Source organism: Cetorhinus maximus, chromosome 21, assembly GCF_964194155.1.
Source record: "Cetorhinus maximus chromosome 21, sCetMax3.hap1.1, whole genome shotgun sequence".
Taxonomy (NCBI): Eukaryota; Metazoa; Chordata; class Chondrichthyes; order Lamniformes; family Cetorhinidae; genus Cetorhinus; species Cetorhinus maximus.
In genome coordinates this window covers 92817680-92836498 of record NC_135899.1, presented here as the reverse complement: position 1 = coordinate 92836498, position 18819 = coordinate 92817680, and the positions used below count along the sequence as shown (strand labels likewise).

The following is an 18819-nucleotide window of genomic DNA, read 5'->3' as shown; positions in this document are numbered from 1 at the left end:
TAGCTAGGAAATTACAGATATGGTTTATCTTTTTATTATCAACTAGCAATGTCAGAAGTAAGTTCAAAAAGATTCTGTAAACACATCATAGAATGGGTACTTAGCAAAACTTAATAATATCAGTAATTAGTGAGGAACAGAAATCATTTCCAACTTTATTACTGTGGCTTATAACAAATCAGCAACAATCACATTTGAATAATGACAAATCAAATCAATCAATTTCTAAAACAACTTCATTCATAAAAATGAGTCAGTAGCAGAAGTAAGGAGCGCTGTAATTATGGTGCAAAACCATATCTCTAATTATACAGCAGATAATTTACGTGATTTGGCTGTTTCTAGATGTTTGAAGTTGAAAATTTGTCCAGAATAATTGTCAAGGGGAATCCCTTCATTTAAAACCTGTTCACACCCGTTCGCTGGGTCAAATCCTGGAACTCACTTCCTATCAGCACGAGGGATGTACCTACACCACATGGACTGCAGCGGTTCAAGGAGGCAGCTCACCACCACCTTCTCAAGGGTAATTAGGGATAGGCAATAAATGCTGGCCTAGGCAGCAACGCCCACATACCATGAGTGAATGAAAAACAAACGATGAGGTTTTGGCTAGCTCTGAACTATGAAACTGCTTTTATGCACGACACTCTGGATGTTTAACACTGTAATCTGAACTTGACTAATATTTCCATCATGTTTTATATGAGTTATTGTGATCAAGGGTGAAGGGCTTTCATGTTGGAGAATGAAGCACTTTCTCTATCGCACCCACTTTCGGTACCAGCATTCCCAGGTCATGTATAGCTGGGTTGGATAGAGTATCCAGCATTCTGCCCAAAAATATGCCTCAGCCCCCAGCCCTAATGAATACGATGCACTACATTAGTATAATCTAGTTCCAGTCCCTAAATCAGTGTTAGCTGGGGATTGATAACATAGGGCCACATTGTGTTTCAGGCTCATGCACACTAGGAACTGAACTGAGACCCATTTAAACATATTTGCTGTAGAATTCTAACAACCAGCCGACAAAGGAAATTTTCATCCCATCAATCTGGGCTGCATTTTAATGTAGATCCCAGAGATAAAGATCTGTGTCCCACCCATCATGTCAGTATTAGTGATACTTTTTAACATTATGTGGCACATATGTTTAAAATAAATTTCCAACATTGAATGCCATAAATTTATATAATAGAAATTAACTGGCTTATTGAAAGAAACCACTAGAGAAGTTAATGTAAGCTCAGACAGACCACAAGCATTTAAACTTGAGGCACATTAGAGCAAAGGCCAGTATGTCCTTACTTGACACCCACACACAGCATTTCCAGTAGGGTTTACTGAGCTGCTAAAGAGAGCAAGGAGTGTGGCTCATTTCTACCTCTTGAGTTTGGGAACACAGCTCTATTTTAGCCCCATTCTGTGGTTCTTTCCTGGCCTGCAATATTGCCCCTACATCATCACTTCATTTTCACAGCAACAAATGCAGCAGGAACTAGGACAAGGGAAGGAAACTCCAGCAAGTACTAAAGGAGCATGTGATCCTTTCCATCAGATTTTCTTTTCTGTGCTTTGGCCAAGTGATTCACAATGCTCAGGTTATAAAGGTGATAAAGTGCCTACTATGGTTTGGAAAAGGGGGAGGTAGATAAGAGCATATAAATTGTTAACAGCAAGAAAATGTCTTTGGACCTAATATCCCTATTTGGCACATCTACCCAAAGCCCCCGCCATCCACCCTCCCACCCCCTACCCTCCAAATTCGTTGCTTTCTCACTGAACCTTAGTGTCTTCTCTCTTCTGAAAGTGTCCAATTGTCTTTTGAAACAGGTTTGATTGATTTCTCCAAAGGTCTTTTACTCCAAGAATGAAATTATTCTGCCGCAGACCCTGAGCTTATGCCTCACTTCCTAGATTTTCCTAATTGTTGTCTCCCGTCACCTTCTTGAAGATACGGATTTCCATTTCTTCTTCAAAGTGATTATTATCGCACTCAAAGGCCTAACTGCAAATATCCATATTGCCTTTAAATTAAAGCACTAATAGCACCACAAACTATAATATTGTTTTCTGGAACTCAGAATATTTCACAAAAAAAATGTTTGCTAGTGAACCTTTTATCCTCAATGTAGTGTTGTTATAAATCTGGGACCTGAAGGCTTTTCATCGAGAAATTATTCTTTCCCTGACTCTTCTCCATGTTTATAGACACCTACTGTTACACTAGCTGTTTCAGAACCATATTTGTTCTTTACAAACACACTGTATTTTCCAGAGTCTTCGGAAGTGACCTGTTGGATGCTGAACGTAACTGTGGTCTTGTCAACAGCGACCTGATAGTGTTCACCAGAAACTAGTTTTCTATCATTTTTCAGCCAGGAAACTTCTGGAATGGGATCTCCAGAAATGATACAAGACAAGCACAGGGTCTGTTGAAGACAACAAAATATCAATTTTACTTTTTGGCCGCCTGTAGCATAATTCAATTGCATATGAGTTTTTAAATGCAGTAAAGACCTTGGAACTATTTTAGTCACTACCTATTTTAAAACTTTGTCACATCGCAGTTGGCACTTTATCTGCAAAGTCAAATCAATCATGAGCAAAGGATTCCACTGCAATTTGAAAACCTGACATTTCCACCAAAATAAATCCCACTTGTAAAAAGTTTTTGCTTTCTTCTTCTTATTGCTCTTTTATTATTACCTCTCTTCATTTTGACACCTATTTGACTCCCTCAGACTGTCTCTTTCTGCATAGATTCTTTTCATCTCTTTTGTTTGTTATGCTAAACAAATTGCACTGTTACGGCAGGATTTTCCATTCGTGTTTCTTTGATACCCCAATGGAGCCACACAGTATCATGGTTAATGTATTCAATATTCTTTAGTGGCTGCTCTGTAGGCTTCCTGCTTTCCTGTCACATTGGGCAGAATCTTCCAGTCCCACCAGCAGTAGAGAGAACTTAATTTAGCGGGAGGCCAAAAATCAGTTTCCCGACGGTGGGATGGACTTTAACAATTCTGTTCTCGGGACTTTAAAGGTGGGTTAAAGGAGGGTTCAGCATCCTGATGAACAATGTCAGAAAGTCCCTTTGCATGCGTTAGCATGTAATGCATGGTCATTAAAAGGCAACTTAGCTGGACTTCAGTCCTCCCTCCAAATTAAGTTCCCCGCCAGCGAGAAATTAGAATGTTCACTTTTACAACTGCAAATAATGGGGAGGTAGCTCATCTCGGGAGTTAGAGTTCTTCCATGATTAACAGTGAGTTGCTGCTGCGTTGCCCTCTTTGGGCGTTTCTGTAAATGCCAGACTGTGCTTGAGACCGGGTGGTGGCAGCACAAGTTGAGTGGAGGATGACCAAGGAAGGGAGGAAGGATTAGTGGGGAAGGGTGGGCCAGGCAAAGATGGAAGGGATGGTGTAGGCTGCCCTTTAAATGTGGCACCCGGACCTTCGACCCTATGAGATAATGGCGGCAACAGCGACTTCCTCCTTCCTCCGCGAGAAATGGCAAAATGGCGAGCTCCTCCTGGATGCATATGTAATGAGCTGAACAGTGCAAGATCACGTCTGGTCAGCAGTCCCAACCCACAGCAGAAATCACTCCCACTTCTGTGCCTCCCATTAAACTTAGACTCCAGAATGGAAGATTCCGGCCCTTGTATAAGAATCAAAACATGGAAACAGGCCATCTGGCCCCACCAGTCAGTGTTGCGCTTAATTCTCCTCAACAGCAATATTCTTAATCCCACTTATCTATCCTGTTCAAATACCCAATTATTTCCCCTTTCTGTCAACCGTCTACATAACCTATTCTAAAATATTAATATAATCTTTGCTTCAACTATTAACTCTGACGGTGCATTTCACACCCCTCTGTTCTGTCCTAAATTGCTTACATTTAATTTGACTTTTATGTCCTCTTGTTCTGAATTTCTCAATCACTGGAAACCATCTGTTTCCATATCCTTCATAATTCTAAACTACTCCTTCTTAGGTGGTCCCTTTGGATCGAGGATGACTTGCTTCCGCTCTGGTTCAATGGGCTGTGAGAAACGGCTGATGAGTCCGATGTGTGATCTGCAGACTCTGCCACATGTGGGCAGGTGGTGTTTGAAGGTTTGGGTAGATGGGTTGTTTGAAGGTTTGTGCACTCTCTCTGACACCTTGACTTTGCCTCTGCACAATCCCAATGGATTGTCTCAATGTGCTCAATGCCTTCTCAAATAAGCCTTCTCCATTTTGGTCGGTCACAAGCCAGGGACTCCCATGAGCCAGTGGGGATATTTGACCTCTTCAGGGATGCTTCGAGGACATCCCTAAAGCATTTCTGCTGTCCTCCTGGGAGTCTCCTGTTGCGACCGAGTTCCGAGTAGTGCAGTTGCTTTGGGATTCTGGTGTCAGGCGTACAAGCGGCATGTCCTGTCCAGCAGAGCTGGTGGTGAGTGATTCGCCCCTCAATTCTGGGCAAGTTGGCTTGGTTTAAAATTCTTAATACTAAACACTCATAACAACCATCTGTATTGTGCTGTGTCTAATGGCTCAACATCCTTCCTATGGTGTGAAGCCCAAAACTGTATGCATTTCACCAGCTTATCAATATCCCTTTTCAGTTCTCTTTGGTCCTCAGTATTATTTACTTCGCCTCCTATTTTAGCATTGTCTGCACATTTGAACACCACTTTCTTTAGCCCTACATCCAAACCATTGAGATACACAGTGTACAAAGGTAGCTCAGAACACAACACATTGAGACTTGATTCCTATTATTCTGAGTTACTGTCCTTAACTCCTAATTTTGGTTCCTTCCATTCTAACCAGTTTTTAATCCAAATTGCAACACACCCACTACATCCCCAGCCCAAACTACACTAATTCCATGCAGCTTAATCTTCTCCGGTAGTCTCCTGTGTGGTACCTTGTCAAAGTCTTTCTGAAAGTCCATGTACACCACATCTACTGCATTTTACCCCATCTACAATATCTGTTCCTTCTCAACGAACTCTCTCTATCAGGTTAGTTCAGCATGACCTCTATTGATGAAACCCAAGTTGTCTGCTCCTAATAATTTTCTCTTTCATCTAAATGTTTAATAATTTCATGTTTAATGAATGATTCAAAATTGCTCCTACCCTGCATATTGAACTAATTCTCACAATTAACAAGGATTTTTTGATGGAAATGTTGAGGGATTTGCAATTTATTTGCCCAGATATAGGTGAGCAGGTTGTAATGGCAGGTAAATGACAGCAAACATGGCATCTGATAATAGGACCCAGGAACACCCATGTGTCTCTTATATCCAAGGTTTCTATGCTTGTGGAATGATTTAAACAATTAAGGCTGTCTTGGCCTGTACAGTTGATTGTACTGAGTTATATTGCATAGGATAAAGAATTATTTAAACACAAATGTTAATTCTTTGCTGGTGGACTCTGGGACAGTTCCCAGGCTCCTGGCTATGCTGCTGCCATTCTTATATATGCAAAATAACCTGGCCCCGAAAATCACCAGGCCCCAGGTTACAATGCGCTCAGATTGCATTAAAGTAGAAAATACAGCATTAAACTGCAGGTAAATATTATACAGAAACAGACTAGAAAAGTTACAGCAATCACTGTTATAATAATCACTAGTAGAATGTCAGTGAAATTAGATAGTGATCCAGGAATTGGAAATGAAAATTATATACAAAAAAACCTCAAAATTCCCCTGTTCCAGTACATCTCGGTGGGTGAGGAAGGAATTTGGAATGGGACCGGATTACATTTTATTTAACTTGTGCCAAATTCTGCTGAAGGTGGGAGTGGTCACTTTTTGTCATAGAGGTGGTACAGCTGGAATTCCCATTCACTCTATCTCTCTCCTAACATTACATACATCTGCATTAGGCAGCTGAAAAAGGAATTTGAGACCCAACCCTGGCAAAATTGGGACCAGCTGTAATCTCAGAGTGATTGGTTGCCATTGGGAAAGTGGCAGATTTGAATCTGTCGCTTTTAACCTGAAATTGTTGAGAAAACCTTTGACTAATATGGGTAGCAAAATCACTCCAGGGAAAGTGCAGTGGTTACATCCTAGCCTCTGAAACACGGGCACAGACATGGAGTGGCTAGAAATTCCACTCGCCACCCAAGACTACCACAGGTATTCATCAGAATTCATAGATCATCAGCAAAGCAGGATCTACAAACTCATTAGACACGACTGCGTCACCAAGAGGACAGCTATCTAGATCTCTAGCAAAATCAGATACATGGACCAAATGAGACTGAAATGATGTTATTACAATCCCACTGCATGTTTCCACCCCAAATTAACACTGAAAATTGTGCTGGGTGCTAAGTTGATTGGAGATCTGTGTAACAGCTTTCCATCCCAGTACCTGCGGCTGTCCACCTGATTTGTACTCCTGTGTTAAATAAACACTAACAGAAAATGTAAGTTATGCATTCTAGCAATTAGTGAACAATAAGTTGTTAAATTGATCAGGTTTAATCAATAATTAATGGGTTAGCATTTACAGTGGTGAAAATTGAGCCATTAATTTAATGCATAATCATAAACTGTACATGAAATATCAGAGACTATCTAGAAAGTTGTCTTTAAATACATACTAAGGAATGACAGTTTTTGATAATGACTACAAATTAAAGTAGCCTGTATACATTTAATGGCAATAGTTACTGTACTAAATGAATGCAATAATACTTAATGAACTTTAAAAAATATATTTAGCATTAAATATGATGGCTGTGATGAGCAGTACAAAATACTTCATGAAATTTTGATTGTTGTAAAGTAATATTTCCATTCTTTACCTTGTCCTCCATGATGTTAACAACATCAGGTAGACCCTTGGCCACTTTAGCTCTGTCTGAAGGAACAAGAACAAAATATTATGTTGGACGTCTGACAGAGAGTGGCTGTATTGGAATCGTAGTAAACATATAACCCTTGAAATGCAAGCCAGTTTGTGGTGCCAATATCATGTAATGGGGAGGTGGGGAAATCTTGGGTGAATGGCTCTTTCCATTGGATATCTGCCCATATTTATAACAGCAGACAGGGGAGGGATAGATACTTGTCCCACTCGTCCCCTCAGCCATGACATTACAGTAAGGAGCGAAACTGATGGCAGGACCGGTGGGGGGGGGGTTGAGGAATTACCTATCAGATCTCACCCAGCCCCATGAAGTGAGTAGCATGCATGATGCAAAGATAAGTCCCGAATAACTGCTGTACGTGGGCCCCACAATGCCTTTTCCCAAAAGTGCCAACTCAAAGAGTGAAAACCTGTTCTTTGACTCAAGTTACCAGCAAGATATTGTTCCAAAATTTTGGAAACCCCAGGCGATAGATGGAAGCTTATGCAATGAAGTAGACTGACAGGCTGAAGTTCCACCCAATCACATGCCTGATGCACCAGCACAACTGGAATTTCCACATCCCAGTGATGTTAGTCTCCATTGGGACAATCTATGTGAAATTAATGCTTCCTCGGCATTGAGCTAAGGATGATTCAAACTATGATCACAAGGCTTAGTTGATAATAAGTTAAAGGGGAATTTTAATTCCTTCCACCTAGAGGAATTGAAATTCAAGCAGTGCCATTACAGCTTGATTCACCTTTCAATGCAGGTGTTTTTCAGGGAGATGAGGCATTGACCTGACTCAACCAGGGGCTTCAAATAAAAATAATGCAACCCTGATATTATTTGAATGATTGAGTGGGGTGCTTGCGACTCATGCCCAAACCCACAGTCTGAATACAATACCCCTTAAGATAATGTAAAACTTATCTTCCCAGAAAAACAGAGCACACCCCTAAGTTCTTCAAATAGGGCCTTTCCCATCCACAAAACCCTCTGTAACTGCCCCATGACTTACCTGACAGACTCTGAGCCATCTGATAATTAAAGGCCCAAAGCCAGCCAGTTGCCCGTTTTGTGCAGGCGACTGACTGGTGGAAAGTTTATGAGGACTGACCTCTCACTGCAGCTCCTGAATGAGCAGATGTGCTTTCTGCGCAGGAGTTAAAAATTCCTCCTTAAGGACCAGAGCCATTGATCTGCACAGTGCATTTCATTGCTCCTTTCGAACTAAACAATTGTCTGGTTGTTCCTCCTAAACTACAGCTATGCCAACCTTAACATTGTTCCTTGTTGAATTCAAGACTTATTAAAATATCTCCTACTCTTAACATTCTTTCTCAGGTCCTCGTAATTGTACAACTTCTCAGCTCCCTCACTCCTCAGCTGCTTTTACAAATATTGAGTTTTTAAAGCTTACTGCGTAACTCAAATTTCCTCATTTGTATGAGGGAATTGTCAGCTTTGTCCCTCTCAGGCATTTTGTTATCTTTGACCCCTCCACCCCCAGCTTATGCCCTCGAATTTTTCATGCATTTTCAAACCTCCTGCACCCAGGGTAGCCAATATTCATTGGAAGAAAAAAAGCTTGAAAGGAAACAACATAAAATATTTAGAATTGTGTAATTGGAATTTGTTCCGAAAAGAAAGGTTTCATTTTAAACTTCCTTCATGATAGAAAATTACCCAAAATCTGCACCATATTGATCGAGTCGTACTCGATTGAAGTAACTTACTTTTTTCTGCAATTGCTGCCTGCCTGAAAAATAAATGTAACAAAATCAGGAAACTCCCAATAATTCATTGTTGCACACACAGATATGGTTAGAAAATAAACTATCAGTAACATCAAGCCATCGGATGCCACAGGGCTACAAAGGTATCAGCTGTGGCTCAGTTAGTAGCAAGCTTATCTCTGAGTCAGGTTATGGGTTCAAGTCCCACTCCAGAGATCTGAACACAAAAGCTATGCTTAACTCCTAATGCATTACTGAGAGAGTACTGCACTGTTGGATGTCCTGCCTTTTCGATTAAAATGTCAAGTCTGCTCAAAAACAGAAAATGGTGGAAAAACTCAGCAGGTCTAGCAGCATCTGTGGAGAGAGAAGCAGAGTTAACGTTTAGAGTCCGTATGACCCTGCCTGCTCTCTCAGCTGGATGTAAGATCCCATGGCTAACATCTTGAAGAAGAGCAGGGGAGTTTTCCTCAGTGTCCTGGCCAATATTTATCCCTCATCTAATATCAGTAAAGCAGATTATGTGGCTGTTTGTGGGAGCTTGTTGTGTGCAAATTAGATGCTGCTTTTTCTACATTACAACAATGGCAACACTTCATTGGCTGTGAAGTGCTTCGGGACATCCGGGAGTTGTGAAAGATGCTATCCTTTTAAGCTGTATGACTGTATATGCATGTGTTTTATCATTTCTTGCCTTTAGTACCTAATAAAATTACTCTTACCTTTAACTCAGGAAAATCTGATCAAATTGGCTCCTTCAAAGCCAGAACGATTGGGTCTGCGCGAAAGGTGTCTGCGAAATGGATTCTTTTTATATTAAACCTTGTTGCGACCAACAGAAGGGTGGGGGCTGGGTGCTGAATAAAAACAGGGATCCAGAGAGCCAAATTCATCCCTCCTCACACCGAGCATAACAATTTGCAAGGGGGTGGGGCCAGCCAGACGGTGACAAATTGAGGAGTCTCACCTGGATCAACAACTTTGGGGAACCTCAGTTGGGGGTGGGTGGTAACAAATACAGGCTATGCAGGCTGCAGTCAGTATTGTGAGAGTCTTGGCAAAATACTCAGAGGAGCTGCTGGAGGCTATCGCTTGAAAGGTTTATTTACTTTTTACTTTTCTTGTTGCAGATCTGGGAGGTGTAGAAGTTCAATGAATGTGGTGTGACTAATGGGTTTTAAGATACAATGATTGCATTCACTATATAGGCCAATAATATTCAAATCAGTTTTATTTCATACATTAAAACATGGAATGGTTCATTAGAGCTCCATTATATTTGGATTGCAAAAAGAAATACCTTAGAAATACGTTAGGGTGGGCCTGTATCATGTATTGGATAAGATCACAATTTTGTTGTGTCCCAAATCTACGCAACTATAAGAGGATTTGACCAAATTGAGAAGTCACTGCCACCATTATAGGGGGATTACTTTGCAGTCCAAATACATGAAAATAAATCAGTGAAAAGGAAACTTACTTCAGTCTTTGATATTCAGCTATTGCTTCATTAAAAACTGAAACAAAATCCAACAAATTTCATGTCAGCATTTATATTTTGAATGATAATGGTATAATTTGTCAAATATATTTGAAAGGAATTTTGGAATGTGTGTAAAAGCACAATTTCTTACCTTGTTCTGATAAGGCAAAGACTCGTTTATATGTCTGTTTACCGTCAAACATTTCCAAGGTGTATTTCCCCTTGTCTGCTTCAGTTGGATTGGAGATCTGCAGCCAAATCTGTTGATTATCAGATCCCATTCTCCTTCTTTCTTGAGATTCCAGGGTTTTTTCACTAAAAAGATTGACTACGTTTTAGTTGTTACCACAGAATTTCATCATCACAAATGGATTTGAAATGTTGGCCTGGTTTTTTGCAACGACAGTGAGCCCCTCATCATCGTGAAAATGGCGGAAGAGGCCAAAAATCGGAAGTCCCACCCCCAAACAATGTGCCTACCAATTTGGCGGGGGTAATGGACCTGGGTCAGGTTTTGCAAATGCACATTTTGCAGAGGCAGCTGCCAATATAAATCATCAGCTGTCTCCATTCATGTCTAATTTTGGTGATCTAGGTGTGTGAAACAGGTGCACTGGTTAGGCTTGGTAGGAGCAGGTCTGAACTTTGTGGAGTCCATATGGAGTTGGGGTACCGTTTTGGAGAGGTAAGGTACCCCTTTGGATATGGTCCTGGAACACTTTTGGGGGAGGTCTGGTGTCCATTGAGGTAGGTCAGGTGCTCTTTGGGGTAGGTCATGTGTCCCTTGGAGAGGTAAGGTGCCCCTTGAGATTGTTAAAATTAGGCATGAATGTGTGTAAAAAAATGCAAAAACTCAATAACTGCCAAGCCCATTGGAACTGAAGTGTCAAAATGAACTATCAGAAACAACAGTGAAAAGTGGCAAAATACCCTTTCAAAGGCAACTGTCAAGTCATCAAGGAATTTAAAACTCCTGCCCTTTAAATCTTAAAAAAGCATCTGGAGTGTTTAAAAAATCATTGCTTGCTATTCCACTCTGTCTGTTGACAGAGGCCACTATTGTTGAATTAGTGCTGCATGACTGATTTCACAATCCTCCATTATCACAGTAGGGCATGTGTGATTTGACAGTTTGATTGACAGTTCCAAGTGGTTTAGATTTTTTGAAGTTGGACTATGAATCTCAATGTTCATTTGTATAAGGGATCATGCATTTGAATTAGATGTTTGTTTTTTATAAGAGATTAAGAACATGAATGAAAGGTTCATGTCCACAAGGATGTAGTTGAAGGAATGTAATTGTAGTGAGTGGGTTTTTATGAATGAGAGTGTTTTATTTAAATGTCTGCAATAAACACTTGTAACTTTGTTTTATTTAATTTCAGTTAACCAGTCTGCACATGGTGGAAACTGGATAATTTGGCAAGGTAGGTGTAAGGGCAAAAGTGGGGGGGCATGGGTAGGCATGAGTTGGGACTAAGTTGGCATAAGGGCTATAAAGGGGGTGGGTAAAGGGGTACAGGTCAGCATGGAGGGTATGAGGCACCATGGGGGTGGGAAGAGAGGCATATGTTGGCATGGAGGGTATGGGGGCCATGGATGGGGTGTGGGGAGTGTATGGAGGATAAGTGGGTGTGAGGGGTGAGGGCCGCTTTATTGTTATTTTTAAAATCTTGGACTCAGTGCCAGAGCACAGAGATAGGCCTTCCACACAGCCCACCTCCACACCCAGCAGCCTCCACACTCGTTCGCAGGGCTGGGCCTGACTTCCAGAGGACCCCAGCGCCACGGAATGAAAACCCCAACTTCCGGGGCACTTTCTCCTGGGTCGGGTCTTTGGAGCCGGGAAATGTCCCGACTCTGTACCCCTGGCCGGGAGCAAAAGTCCAGACCATTAGCTTCACTGCACCAAAGCTGTGTGGTGCCAAGTGTCCAGGACTCTGGTGTTCAGTAGCCAGAAATCAGGTGCCTGGACCAAGGGAAGAACAGCTGATATTTATATTGATGATCTCACTCTGTACAAGTGCACTCATCCACATCACAAAATAGAAAATTGTATCAAATATTCTGCTGAAATCTTTGAATATGTCACACACACAAATCTCTTTTGATCAGTATCAAGCAACTGTAACCAGCTGATAATTATTAGACATTTTACCTTTTAGTTTTTATACTTTTTATTCTTTCTAAAATCTATTTAAGGCATTTCACTTACTTTAAATACCAGGTGTTTTTCATGTACTCCATGTTGCACTTTGTTAAGGAATAAAGCTTTATTCCATCGGCTGTGGCCTGTACTTTTAATTCAGAAGCAGAAGTGCCTGTGGAAAGTAGAAAATGTCATTAAACAAAACCTTCATTAAGTTAGATGAGGGAAGTTTCGTCTCAACTAGGATCATCAGGTCTTAACAGCTTTCTTAATACTAACTAGCTACAGTAAACAAATCAGCGTGTTGGGAGATTTGTTTACAAATGGGGCAGAGCCACCTAGTAGCAGTAAAATAGTATTTCATCAGCTTCTACAGTTTTATTAGCATGGATTTTGGGGTAACAATAATGATGAAACTGTTAGCGCTCATAGTCGTTAATCTTCAGAAACTGAGTCCACACATGTGCATAAATGCGGAAATCTAGAAGTTGCTGTCAGTGATCTTATGCTCCTTTAGAGGGCGCACTGTTCAAATTCTCCCACGTGCAAACAATTAGAAATCACTGAACTGACAAGAACTTGCCTTTCCATATTACTGCAAATTCTTTTCTAAAGGGATAGAATTAAAAAGCATAGAAGTTACGTTAAACTTATATCCAACCTTCCTTAGACCACATGGAGGACTGTGAAAAGCTCTGGTCTCTATTTTATAAAAAGGGTAAAGGATGGAGAAGGTGTGAAAACATTTCACAAGGATGATACCAGGGTTGAGTGGATATGCTTGTCAGGAAAGGCTAAACAGACTAAGGATCTTTACTCTAGAAAAGAGAGGGTTGAGGGGTTGCCTGATAGAGGGCTTAAAGGGTTTATTAGGGCAGATGCTGAAATAAGTTGCAGGGAGTCCAAATCTATATGCCATGCAAGCCTTTAAGGCCTGAATCTCCTGGTCGGTGTGTGGGGGCAGACCCTGCTCGCCGTAAAATGATGCGCAGTAATGTCGGGCATGCGTCCTGACCTCACCGCGCGTCATTCAGATCTTCAGTTCGGCGGGCGCGCACTGGAGTTGGCTGCACGCCTGCCAAACTATCAAAGGCCTATTAAGGCCATTTAAATACCAATTGAAGAAATCAACATAGCTGCCCGTCCAACCTTAAGGTTGGCGGGGGGCAGGTGAAGAGCCCAGGCGGCCTTCACATTTATCATGAAACCTCATCCACGGGTGGGATGAGGTTTCATGAAGGCTTTATAAATCAAATGAAAATTTTTGTTAAAATTCAGTGACATGTCCCAGCTCACGTGTCACATGAGGCGATATGTCTGAATTTTTTTTTCTTTATTTCAAATAATAATAATCATACTAAACTCCCTGAGGCAGCTCTGTGCCTCAGGGAGATTTCTGCGCTCTTTCGCGTGCATGCGAAAGAGCGCAGGCCCCGACTCAGCCTCCTCCCCCCGACCCGCACAGGGAGCGCTCAACGCTTCTGGGTGTGTGTCACGCTGGGCGGGCCTTAATTGGCCCACCCACGTAAAATGGCGGCACGCAGCCGATTGCGTCAGTGATCAGCTGCACGCCCGCCTGCTCCCGCTCCCGCTCAGCAGCCCCCAACGGGGAGAAAATTCTCCCCAATAAATATGAGATAGTCATTCATCAATCCAATAGGGAATTCAGGAGAAAAATGTTTTTGCAATAAGTGGTTAGAATGTGGAACTTGCTACCATAGGGTGCAGTTGAGGCAAACGCTGAAATCTCATTGAAACATTCAAAGTTTATGAAGCGACTTTACAGGGTAAACATTGCGAGGTTGTTTACTCTGGCTGGGGAGCTTCGAACAAGGAGGTACAGTTTCAGGATAAGGGGTCAATCATTTTGGACTGAGAAGAAGAGAACTTTCTTCATTCAAAGGGTTGTGAATCTTTGGAATTCTCCACCCCAGAGGGTGGTGGATGCTCCATCATTGAATGTATTTAAGGCTGGGGGTGGACAGATTTTTGGTCTCTCAGGGAATTAAGGGATATGGGGAGCGGGCAGGGAAAGTGGAGTTGAAGCCCAAGGTCAGCCACGATTGTATTGAGTGGAGGAGCAAGCTGATGGGATGTATGGTCTACTGTTGCTCCTTTTACTGATGTTCTTATGTTCAACAGCATAGATACAGTTAAGGTGAATCTTGATAAACACATGAGGGAAAAAGGAGTAGAATATGTTGATAGGGTGAGATAAAGAAGGCAAGAGGAAGCGCATGTGGAGTATAAACAACAGCTCCCAATTGTATTGTATGGCATGTTTCTGTGTTGTAGACTCGATGTAACACTATGTATAGTGTGAGTGGCTTGTAACAAGCAAATTCATAAAGAGAACAGGGCACACAGTTTGATGGTAATAAGTGACCCTGTTTGTTCTCTGCTACAGGTCAACATGATATTGTGTTAAACAGATGTGTATTTCTCCCTAAAGACTGAAGTTTTCATGTTGTAGTGATCTATGAATCATAATTGGCCTTGCGCTATCACAACTTTGTTGTCTAAAAATTATCCTCCAAACTACTTTGAAACAAAATGTTTTAAAGGCAGCAAAACTGTTTAGGTTATTCATACCTCTAGAACTCGAAAGCCAGCCATTTTCCATATCGGATAATTAATTTGCTTTTCTCAGCAATAGAGCTGATAAGAGTTAACGTCAACAACATGTGATGTTTTGATTCATGAGTCGGGTTTGATAATTTAATCACATAACAGGAAATGATGCACTACATTTGCGCTTTGCTCTAGAACTAAACCGTCTCCACTGGACAAATTAGAGGGTCTGGACAAGTTGGCTGATTGGGTGAATGAGCCGTCAGGTTTGATGCTGGGACATGCAAACCAGGAAGGGTCGAGGCTTGATCTCAGGTGTATGCTGAATTTATCTATGGTTCCCAACTCCCCAGGATTGTCCTGGAGTCTCCAGGGATTAAAGTTTAATCTCCTGGACACTGCAGCAAGCAACCTGAGAGAAAAATAATAGGGATGCTACACAAATTATGTGGTTTTTATTCATTTTCTTTTTGTTTATTATTTATTAAAGCATTGGACATGTGAAAAAAGACTGATTGGGTAGACTAGTTGGAGGCAGGTGTTCATGTGATAAAGCCTCTAGACTTACATTTAATTACAGTTAGCAAACTTGGAATTAGCTGATCTCTGCTGGTATAACTGTCAAGTTGCTACAATTGGCTTCAGTGTTCCTGGGCTAGGGAAAGGAAGAAACCTGCTCCTAAATGCCGTTCAATATCAAGAGAGAACAGAACCTGGCTTGACTAGAAATTGTGATGGCCAGGAATGTGTGAGATAGGGGAGGGGGGTTGATACCCCTCAAACCCATTTCAATTACAGGAGAAGATTTCATTGTCGGCACCCCTTGGGTAAAAGAACATTGTGTCAATCGACGGTTCCAATCAGAGTCCTTCACATAGAATTTTGCCTCTATTTCATTTTGACGTACAAAATTAGTGATGAAATACAAAAAAGTTTAGGTCATGAAAGGGTCAAATTGCAGGTCCAAATTGTAAGTCAGCATCTCTGGCTGAATTGTCAATTATCCCATAATGAAAATTCTTTGATTCAATTTTAACCATGCAGTGATTGCTTCAAAACAACCAGATCAACAGAAGTAATATTGTTAAAATTGAGCATCACTCCACCTTTCAGGAAGCACTTCAGAAAGTACATCTCTCATACATTTGTACTGAAGTAGACAGAAAAATGACAAATATGATAGATAACTTTACACCTGGAATTTCTGAGGGAGTTCTCTCACTGTAGCTTCAGTTGGGGATCCATTGAAACCTAAAGAAACAGTGGAAATGACTTTTTATGCTCTTTCTCAGGTGTTTTCACTGACCTTTTGCCAAAGTTATGTTGGGAGATTGGAGAACTCCCACAGACCCTCCAACCTATAATGTTTATCTCTATTAAACAACAAGTGGTTGAGGCTAACTACATAACACTACCTTTGAAGGTCATGTGTATTTTAAACTTCTGTACAACAGTAGCTTAAGCAGGACATAAGTTGTAAATTTGTCACTGTATCAAGTTACTTACCACCAATTCTGCAGATTTCCCTGAGAATGTCTTCAAATGCTGCATAAACACAGTGAAAACAAACAAATCTCCTGGTTTGATCATCACAGCAGATTAGAATACAGTAAATTCCATCATATTTATAATGTTATGGTGATATAGTTATATATACAATAATGTTGATATTTTTAAAAGGAATTAATTATTAAATGTTGCTCTGTAATCATCAGAATTTTTTTCAGAAATGTCAACATAATTATTAACTGCTCTCTCTCCAGCATTTCAAAGTTGTCACAATTGCCCCCTTGATAAAGTCTACCCTTGACCTGCTCTCAGGAACTACTGGCCTCTCACCAAACTCTCCTTCATTTTTAAAGCTCTAGAATATTCTGGAGCCACCCAACTTGTTCCCTTCTCTTTAATCATTCCCTCTCCCTTCAGTTAGTCTTCCAGTTCACATTGAATGCCAAAACAGCTCTGAACAATTTGGTTTGACACTGACTCTAGTATATTGACCCTTCTTGACCTCTCTGCAGGACCAGCCTCCTCCATTGTCTCTCTTCCACACTAACACCCTGACATATGAATGCAGAAATTCAATTGCTGGCAATGGTTCTCCTCCTTGGCCCACCTTCAGTGTACCCAGGGTTCTTCCTATTCACTATTTATTCAACCTTGGGTGAAATTCTTGATGGGCATGAGGTCACATCTTGTTTGTAAGCTGATGATAAAGTTTTCCATCTGCATCAGCACCCGTGACTCCATAACTATTGCTGTCCTTCCCAGCTGGCCTGTCACTATGTTGTGGTGATCAGTGGTGATCGGTGCCAATGCTGTACAGGAGAGGTTGGCCATCCAATGCAGAAAGAGGATGACTGATCACATCGTGCAGCCAGGGTAAGGCAACCATCTCATCGCTCTAAACTCACACACTCAAGCCCATCACACATTCACTGGCATCTCACTCACTGCCAGCTCAAGGGACATCGCCACCCATTCTCACACACATACCCATCTGGCCTCATCTCCCCTGGAGGCTGCCTCCTCAGCCCTCACCCTCTTGAGGCCACTTGCACAGATCAACATTTGCCCCACACACACCCCCTGGGACGCCCTCCTTCCCCAGTATAACCCTTGTCCTGCAGCCTCTTCCCTTGCCTGAGGCCACTTCTTCCCCCTGCACCAAGCAAGACCTAGCCCTACAGCCATTGAAAAGCCACCCATATATGGCTGATCTGGTAGGTAGAAACCTGACGTCAGCCCCCCTAAAAGTGACGTGGTGCTGTCTGTGAAGCCTGGCACTGATGACTACGAGTGCTGACTGAAGCAAGGTAGGCAAACAAACCTTGAAGTCCCAAGTGAAGTGCAGCCCACCAGGTGCATGTCGCTTATGTGCTGTTGCAAAACTTGTCGGTGTGTTTTCCCGCTGACGTGTGCGGATGGTCCAGTGTTGCGGGGAGGATGAGTCCAGCGGGCTGGCCTAATATGAGTTACAGATGTATGACAATGAGGTTCCCGATGTCCGATGATGGGAAACATGGTCCGCCATTGACGGGCTGAGCGGACGATCGCAAACTGGTTTCACGACGTCGTGAAACCGATTGCGCCATATTGTCTGCTCACGCTACCCAACCTGCCCGACGCTGGCGGGCATGGGAAATCCCGGCCTATGTCTCTTTCCCTCTTTAAGACGCTTCTTAAAACCAACCTCTTTGATCAAGGGTTAGCTATCTTAATATCTCATGTGGCTTGGTGCAAAATTTGTTTGTTCACACTCTTGTGAATTGTCTTAGGACATTGTAATTTGTTAAAGGCATTGTATAGATTGTTGTGTTGCTATCACGTTCTCACATTGGCTGTCAGGAGGCTGATGCCTGTAGTCTTGTGGAGGGTCCACTGTTCATATGTTGATCAGCACCCAAACACACAGAAGCAATTCCCCATATTCACTTTAATTCAACAAAATGGTTATTACCAGGCAGCACATCTGGTAGGTCAATTGGTTTGCATTGTGGAGTGCAGAAGCCCATGGAGGGAGACATGCAGATCATCAGTTGGCTGCACTCCTCACAGTTAAAGTCACTTTTTAAAATTCTTTCATGTGATGTGAGTGTCGCTTGTAAGGCCAGCATTTGTTGCCCATCCCCAATTGCCCTTGAGAAGATGGTGCTTTGTCTCTGAAGCACCAGAATTTTCATTAAAGAATTTTCATTAAAAAACATTTTATACCTTGATTGAGCATCTCGAGAACACTAGAATCTTGTCCCCTTTCATCCGCCACTACTGTTTTATAAACTCCTTCATCCTTCTTAGTGACCTGGAAAAAAAAAAATGATTCTGTAAAAACAAAAGAAAATGCAACAGGAAACATGCACTGGGACATTCCTCTCTGGAGTGGGATTTCTGCTGGCTGCTCTGGATCTGCCCCAGCCTTCACACATTTGCATGGATAGGTTTCATTCTGAAGGCTTGGTCATTCCTGGCAGGATTGCTATCAACAATAGTGGAATATCTT

At 41.8% G+C, this 18819-nt stretch overlaps 1 protein-coding gene across 1 annotated transcript in view; it reads right to left on the bottom strand.

Moving 5' to 3' along the window:
• The window catches only part of myom3 (myomesin 3), a 106973-nt gene continuing 88154 nt past the window's right edge, over positions 1-18819 (bottom strand). The window contains exons 29-36 of the mRNA XM_078567480.1: positions 18534-18621; positions 16326-16364; positions 12315-12420; positions 10251-10414; positions 10097-10133; positions 8617-8639; positions 6830-6885; positions 1-2435 (exon numbers count right to left, since the gene is read on the bottom strand). Coding sequence (XP_078423606.1) covers positions 2181-2435; positions 6830-6885; positions 8617-8639; positions 10097-10133; positions 10251-10414; positions 12315-12420; positions 16326-16364; positions 18534-18621 — 768 coding nt within the window. The 3' untranslated portion in view covers positions 1-2180. The remainder of the gene's footprint in view (positions 2436-6829; positions 6886-8616; positions 8640-10096; positions 10134-10250; positions 10415-12314; positions 12421-16325; positions 16365-18533; positions 18622-18819) is intronic.